General features: G+C 45.8%; 1 protein-coding gene across 2 annotated transcripts in view; it reads right to left on the bottom strand.

The window, feature by feature from the left end:
* Nucleotides 1-347: 347 nt before the first annotated feature.
* Nucleotides 348-8,536, bottom strand: part of LOC118936621 (annexin A5-like) — a 31,228-nt gene continuing 23,039 nt past the window's right edge. For both annotated transcript variants that reach the window (XM_036971974.1, XM_036971975.1), the window contains exon 13: nucleotides 348-741. In XM_036971974.1, the coding sequence (XP_036827869.1) occupies nucleotides 679-741 (63 nt within the window). In that variant the 3' untranslated portion in view covers nucleotides 348-678. The remainder of the gene's footprint in view (nucleotides 742-8,536) is intronic.

Below are 8,536 nucleotides of genomic sequence, written 5' to 3' on the forward strand. Positions count from 1 at the left end.
AGACAGACAGACAGGTCTCACTACAGACAGACAGACAGGTCTCACTACACAGACAGACAGACAGGTCTCACTACACAGACAGACAGACAGGTCTCACTACATAGACAGACAGGTCTCACTACACAGACAGACAGGTCTCACTACACAGACAGACAGGTCTCACTACACAGACAGACAGGTCTCACTACACAGACAGACAGGTCTCACTACACAGACAGACAGGTCTCACTACACAGACAGACAGGTCTCACTACACAGACAGACAGGTCTCACTACACAGACAGACAGGTCTCACTACACAGACAGACACGTCTCACTACACAGAAAGACACGTCTCACTACAAACCTGCTGTCAAAATGTTTATTATGTCTTCAGTCTTGTCTTACAAACAGTAAAACATGAACAGTCTTTAGTTGTTATATAACTGATAGTAAAACATGACTTCCAGCATTATTATGACTTTAGTGATGTAGATATGAAGCAGAGTAAAGCTTTAAGGATGTTAGCTACAGATACACACAGGATTAAACCTATCATAACCTATCACAGTGCTGCACCGTGGCCAGCAGAGCTCTCCTATTGGGTTACACAGGACTCAGAGAGTGATTGACAGCTAGAGGGGCCATTCAGAGAGGAGGTCTCTCCAGGTATCGCTCCTTCAGGGATCATCGCCACGGTTACGCGTCGTCACCGCCACAGAGCAGGAGGAGGGCCTTACGGTAGTCACCAGAGGTATCTCCCTAGAACACACATATACAGAAGCAGAACATTATGTGAAGTCCATAGATAGGCTGGGAAGTGGTAGGAGAGACAGAGAGAGGTAGGAGAGATAGAGGTAGGAGAGACAGAGAGAGGTAGGAGAGGCAGAGGTAGGAGAGATAGAGGTAGGAGAGGCAGAGGTAGGAGAGATAGAGGTAGGAGAGAGAGACAGAGAGAGGTAGGAGAGAGAGACAGAGAGAGGTAGGAGAGAGAGACAGAGAGAGGTAGGAGAGAGAGACAGAGAGAGGTAGGAGAGGCAGAGAGAGGTAGGAGAGATAGAGGTAGGAGAGAGAGAGAGAGGGAGAGAGAGAGGTAGGAGAGAGAAAGGGAGAGAGAGAGAGAGAGAGAGGTAGGAGACAGAGAGAGAGGGAGAGGTAGGAGAGAGAGAGAGAGGGAGAGAGAGAGGGAGAGAGAGAGACAATATTTTATTTCCAAAAGCCAAGAAGAAAAATACACAACATTACTTTATAAGGACTGAATTCTAACATAATTCTGCCAAGCTTGATACAGCTTCAACTAGCACTGACGTGTCAAGTGAGAGGTGTCAAAGCTCATTAGCCCAACAATGGCAGGAGAGTCACACAGTCTACCCCAACCAAATGGAGAGGCCTTAGAAGCTCCCTCCCGCTGTTCAGAGGTAATTAAAATACAGTACCCTTTGCATGTAAAGAATGATAAGGCAAGAAAAGACCACAAGAAGAAGCTCCTTATGGGAAATCAAGAGACACTTTTTGCTGACTATTACAAAAATGGGAACATCAGCAACCTCATCTTCCACACAAACCATCCCCTGGCATGGCACAGTGCTATATTAGCACACTACCCCTTTGTTACGAGAGGGGGGATTAACGAGGGGTGGAAACTCAGAATACTTGATAACGAGGACTCTGAGTTAAGTAATATAAATATCTATAAATCCGGATCAGTAATGGTACAGAATAACCACAAACAGTTTCAGCTGGACTTTCACCTAATCAAAGAATTAGCCCAGCAGGAGAAGCTCTGCCTTGATAATGATACCCCCACACAGAGCGGGTCAGACCAGACCTCTTCATTATGTAACCCCACAGATGAGCAACCCCCAGTGGAGAGTCAACCTCCCAGCACAGATTACCACTCCCTCATTGAAATGAAGGACAAATTCACCCAGCTGGAGGTAAGACAGGTGGAGCTGGAACAGCAGGTGATTACACTTCAGTCAGCGCAGACCCAGACAACAGTCCAGCACAACAACAGCCCCTTAACCAGACCCGGAGAGCTGGAGGTGGACAGAGACATATCTGCACTTTGGACAATGGTGAGACAAATACAACAGGAGAAAGAGGAGCAGAACAGAGCACTAGAGGAGAGTATCAGACTGCTGGTGGAGGAGAGGTTGAGGGGGATGGAGGAGAAGTTGATGGGGACGGCGTGTGACAGAGAACAACCCACTAGAGAGGTGGCCACCCCCACAGAGAAGCCAGCAGAACAGCCCACTTCAGCACCCAACAAAAGTCTCGACACCACAGCAGAACAGTCCACACCAGACCCTGAACATAGAGTCGACACCACAGCAGAACAGTCCACACCAGACCCTGACCATAGAGTCGAAATCACAGCAGAACAGACAAATGAAGAACCCCAAGCCCAGAGGCTCTCACCCCCTCTGAGCACCCCCCCTGTCAGCCACCCTGATAGCCCTTTTGACAACCCCCCCACACCCACTGAGGACAAACACAAGACACAGATTGTACTACTTATGGACTCAAATGGGAAATATATAGAAGAAAAAAAACTTTTTCCCAAACACAGTGTGTCTAAACTCTGGTGTCCAAACACCCAGCGTGCCCTCGACCTTCTGTCTGAGGCCAAACTAGGCTCACCCAGCCACATAATAATACACACAGGCACAAACGACCTGAGAGCACTGCAGGAAAGAGTGGCCACAGCACTGAAGAGAGTGATTGAAAAGGCTTCTTCTACTTTCCCCAACGCACAAGTGGTTATCTCCACCCTGCTACCACGAAAAGACTTCCACCCTGCCACAATACAGCGGGTAAATGCAAGTATTTCCCGTGACTGTGCCTCAAAACCAAACGTTTTCCTGGCCCACCACTCCACCCTGGACTTGAACAGCCTCTATGACCAGGTCCACCTCTACAAGGCAGCAGTGCCCACCTTTGCCCGAACTCTAAAGGACATCGCTCTCAAACGTATCCCCAACACTTCACACAGGAGCAACAGATCAATAGACACCCCATCCAGACCAGCGAGACACCCTCCCAGATCTGCAGGACCCCCCCCTGGACCTACAAATAGAGGACCCACGCCAAGAGGAATTACATCCAGACCACAGTACACCCAGACACATCCACACCCCCACCCCAACCAATCAACACCCCCCCACGTCAACCATGCCCACACCCCATTTAGGCCCACCCAGGTCAGACCTATGCCACTCCTGCCCACCCCATGCACCCCACCCCCGCAAAGAGGGCCTCAACATGGAAGCCACACATACGCCCAGGTAGTGAGCGGGCAAACAGTCCCAACCCCCACTCTCACACTCGCCGAAGCCAATGGCATGTACCAGATGCTCAGCAGGCTCTGCTCACACTTACTGGCCTGAGGCCAAACCACGACCAACAACATTGGACACTCTATGGAACAAAAAGCCTTCACTATATTATCATGGAATATCCAAGGCCTGAGGTCATCTGCCTTTGGCCTAAAGAGCAGAAACCCGGACTTCACCAAAGAAATCGGTAATACAGACATTGTCATCCTGCAAGAAACCTGGTATAGAGGAGACGGACCCACTGGTTGCCCTCTAGGTTACAGAGAGCTGGTAGTCCCATCCACCAAACTACCAGGTGTGAAACAGGGAAGGGACTCAGGGGGTATGCTAATTTGGTATAGAGCAGACCTAACTCACTCCATTAAATTAATCAAAACAGGAACATTTTACATTTGGCTAGAAATTCAAAAAGAAATTATCCTAACAGAGAAAAATGTCCTCCTGTGTGCTACCTATATCCCCCCACTAGAATCCCCATATTTTAATGAAGACAGCTTCTCCATCCTGGAGGGGGAAATCAATCATTTCCAGGCCCAGGGACATGTACTAGTCTGTGGCGACCTAAATGCCAGAACCGGACAAGAACCTGACACCCTAAGCACACAGGGGGACAAACACCTGCCTGGAGGTGACAGCATTCCCTCCCACATATGCCCCCCTAGGCACAACTATGACAACATAACCAACAAAAACGGGTCACAACTCCTGCAGCTCTGTCGCACGCTGGGTATGTACATAGTCAACGGTAGGCTTCGAGGGGACTCCTATGGTAGGTACACCTATAGCTCATCTCTTGGCAGTAGTACTGTAGACTACTTTATCACTGACCTCCACCCAGAGTCTCTCAGAGCGTTCAGTCAGCCCACTGACACCCCTATCAGACCACAGCAAAATCACAGTCTACTTAAACAGAGCAATAATCAATCATGAGGCATCAAAGCCAAAGGAACTGAGTAACATTAAGAAATGCTATAGATGGAAGGAATGCAGTTTGGAAACCTACCAAAAAACAATTAGGCAACAACAAATTCAAGCCCTTCTAGACAATTTCCTGGGTAAAACGTTCCGCTGTAATAGTGAAGGTGTAAACTTGGCAGTAGAAAATCTTAACAGTATATTTGACCTCTCAGCTTCCCTATCAAATCTAAAAATCTCAAATAGAAAACCGAAGAAAATTAACAATAATGACAAATGGTTTGATGAAGAATGCAAAAATCTAAGAAAGAAATTGAGAAACCTGTCCAACCAAAAACATAGAGACCCGGAAAACCTGAGTCTACGCCTTCACTATGGTGAATCACTAAAACAATACAGAAATACACTACGGAAAAAGAAGGAACAGCATGTCAGAAATCAGCTCAATGCAATTGAAGAATCCATAGACTCTAACCACTTCTGGGAAAATTGGAAAACACTAAACAAACAACAACAAGAAGAATTATCTATCCAAAATGGAGATGTATGGGTAAACCACTTCTCCAATCTTTTTGGCTCTATAACAAAGAATAAAGAGCAAAAACATATACATGATCAAATACAGATCTTAGAATCATCTATTAAAGACTACCAGAACCCACTGGATTATCCAATTACATTGAATGAGTTACAGGACAAAATAAAAACCCTCCAACCCAAAAAGGCCTGTGGTGTTGATGGTATCCTCAATGAAATGATCAAATATACAGACAACAAATTCCAATTGGCTATACTAAAACTCTTTAACATCATACTTAGCTCTGGCATCTTCCCCAATATTTGGAACCAAGGACTGATCACCCCAATCCACAAAAGTGGAGACAAATTTGACCCCAATAACTACCGTGGAATATGTGTCAACAGTAACCTTGGGAAAATCCTCTGCATTATTATTAACAGCAGACTCGTACATTTCCTCAATGAAAACAATGTACTGAGCAAATGTCAAATTGGCTTTTTACCAAATTACCGTACAACAGACCATGTATTCACCCTGCACACCCTAATTGACAACCAAACAAACCAAAACAAAGGCAAAGTCTTCTCATGCTTTGTTGATTTCAAAAAAGCCTTCGACTCAATCTGGCATGAGGGTCTGCTATACAAACTGATGGAAAGTGGTGTTGGGGGTAAAACATACGACATTATAAAATCCATGTACACAAACAACAAGTGTGCGGTTAAAATTGGCAAAAAACACACACATTTCTTCACACAGGGTCGTGGGGTTAGACAGGGATGCAGTTTAAGCCCCACCCTCTTCAACATATATATCAACGAATTGGCGCGGGCACTAGAAAAGTCTGCAGCACCCGGCCTCCCCCTGCTAGAATCCGAAGTCAAATGTCTGCTGTTTGCCGATGATCTGGTGCTTCTGTCACCAACCAAGGAGGGCCTACAGCAGCACCTAGATCTTATGCACAGATTCTGTCAGACCTGGGCCCTGACAGTAAATCTCAGTAAGACCAAAATAATGGTGTTCCAAAAAAGGTCCAGTCACCAGGACCACAAATACAAATTCAATCTAGACACTGTTGCCCTAGAGCACACAAAAAACTATACATACCTTGGCCTAAACATCAGCGCCACAGGTAACTTCCACAAAGCTGTGAACGATCTGAGAGACAAGGCAAGAAGGGCATTCTATGCCATCAAAAGAAACATAAATTTCAACATACCAATTAGGATTTGGCTAAAAATACTTGAATCAGTCATAGAGCCCATTGCCCTTTATGGTTGTGAGGTCTGGGGTCCGCTCACCAACCAAGACTTCACAAAATGGGACAAACACCAAATTGAGACTCTGCACGCAGAATTCTGCAAAAATATCCTCCGTGTACAACGTAGAACACCAAATAATGCATGCAGAGCAGAATTAGGCCGATACCCACTAATTATCAAAATCCAGAAAAGAGCCGTTAAATTCTACAACCACCTAAAAGGAAGTGATTCACAAACCTTCCATAACAAAGCCATCACCTACAGAGAGATGAACCTGGAGAAGAGTCCCCTAAGCAAGCTGGTCCTGGGGCTCTGTTCACAAACACAAACACACCCTACAGAGCCCCAGGACAACAGCACAATTAGACCCAACCAAATCATGAGAAAACAAAAAGATAATTACTTGACACATTGGAAAGAATTAACAAAAAAACAGAGCAAACTAGAATGCTATTTGGCCCTAAACAGAGAGTACACAGCGGCAGAATACCTGACCACTGTGACTGACCCAAAATTAAGGAAAGCTTTGACTATGTACAGACTCAGTGAGCATAGCCTTGCTATTGAGAAAGGCCGCCGTAGGCAGACATGGCTCTCAAGAGAAGACAGGCTATGTGCTCACTGCCCACAAAATGAGGTGGAAACTGAGCTGCACTTCCTAACCTCCTGCCCAATGTATGACCATATTAGAGAGACATATTTCCCTCAGATTACACAGATCCACAAAGAATTCGAAAACAAATCCAAATTTGAAAAACTCCCATATCTACTGGGTGAAATTCCACAGTGTGCCATCACAGCAGCAAGATTTGTGACCTGTTGCCACGAGAAAAGGGCAACCAGTGAAGAACACACACCATTGTAAATACAACCCATATTTATGCTTATTTATTTTATCTTGTGTCCTTTAACCATTTGTACATTGTTAAAACACTGTATATATATATATAATATGACATTTGTAATGTCTTTACTGTTTTGAAACCTCTGTATGTGTAATGTTTACTGTTAATTTTTGTTGTTTTTCACTTTATATTTTCACTTTGTATGTTGTCTACCTCACTTGCTTTGGCAATGTTAACACATGTTTCCCATGCCAATAAAGCCCTTGAATTGAATTGAATTGAATTGAATTGACAGAGAGAGAGACAGAGAGAGGTAGGAGAGGCAGGGAGAGAGAGACAGAGAGAGGTAGGAGGGAGAGGCAGAGAGAGGTAGGAGGGAGAGGCAGAGAGAGGTAGGAGGGAGAGGCAGAGAGAGGTAGGAGAGGCAGGGAGAGAGAGACAGAGAGAGGTAGGAGAGAGAGAGAGAGATACAGAGAGAGAGGAGAGGCAGAGAGAGGTAGGAGAGAGAGAGAGAGAGAGAGACAGAGAGAGGTAGGAGAGGCAGGGAGAGAGAGAGAGGTAGGAGAGAGAGAGAGAGACAGAGAGAGGTAGGAGAGAGAGAGAGAGAGAGAGAGAGAGGTAGGAGAGAGAGACAGAGAGAGGTAGGAGAGGCAGAGAGAGAGAGACAGAGAGAGGTAGGAGAGATAGAGGTAGGAGAGAGACAGAGAGAGGTACAGGTACAGTGAGAGGGAGAGACAGAGAAAGACTGTCTCTGATCAGAAACTAGATGTTTTGGTTTTCCCAAAGGCATAATGGGACCCATGTCGTCCAAAAAGTTGACTCAAGTTTGCCAAAAAGCACCTGGAAGCACGTGGGTGATCATCAAGACTCTTGGAGGAATGTAACAGATGAGCATAACTTTTTAGGATGACATGGGTCCCATTATGCCTGGGGGAAACCCCCAAACAGTGCATCCAACAGTGAGAACCTCACACCAACGGTCCAGCATGGTGGTGGTGGTGGTGGTGATGGTTTGGGGATGCTTTGCTGAAGAGCAGCAAGACAAAGGATCCAAAACACACAATCAAGTCCACATGAAAAGGGTTAAAAAGCAACCAATCAGATGTTTTGGAATGGCCTAGTCAAAGTCCAGACCGAATCCCAACTGGGGTGTTGTGGCAGGACTTGAAACGAGCGGTTCATGCTTGAAAACCCAAAAATGTTGCAGAGTTAAAGCAATTCTGCATGCAAGAGTGAGCCAAAATTCCTCCACAGCGATGTGAGATACTGATCAACAGCTACAGGAAGTGTTTGGTTGGAGTCATGGCAGCTAAAGGTGGACTGATCAACTACAGGAAGTGTTTGGTTGGAGTCGTTGCAGTTAAAGGGGGACTGATCAACTACAGGAAGTGTTTGGTTGGAGTCATGGCAGTTAAAGGGGGACTGATCAACTACAGGAAGTGTTTGGTTGGAGTCGTGGCAGCTAAAGGTGGACTGATCAACTACAGGAAGTGTTTGGTTGGAGTCGTTGCAGTTAAAGGGGGACTGATCAACTACAGGAAGTGTTTGGTTGGAGTCATGGCAGTTAAAGGGGGACTGATCAACTACAGGAAGTGTTTGGTTGGAGTCGTTGCAGTTAAAGGGGGACTGATCAACTACAGGAAGTGTTTGGTTGGAGTCATGGCAGCTAAAGGTGGA

This window comes from Oncorhynchus mykiss, unplaced genomic scaffold (genome assembly GCF_013265735.2).
Source record: "Oncorhynchus mykiss isolate Arlee unplaced genomic scaffold, USDA_OmykA_1.1 un_scaffold_87, whole genome shotgun sequence".
Lineage (NCBI taxonomy): Eukaryota > Metazoa > Chordata > Actinopteri > Salmoniformes > Salmonidae > Oncorhynchus > Oncorhynchus mykiss.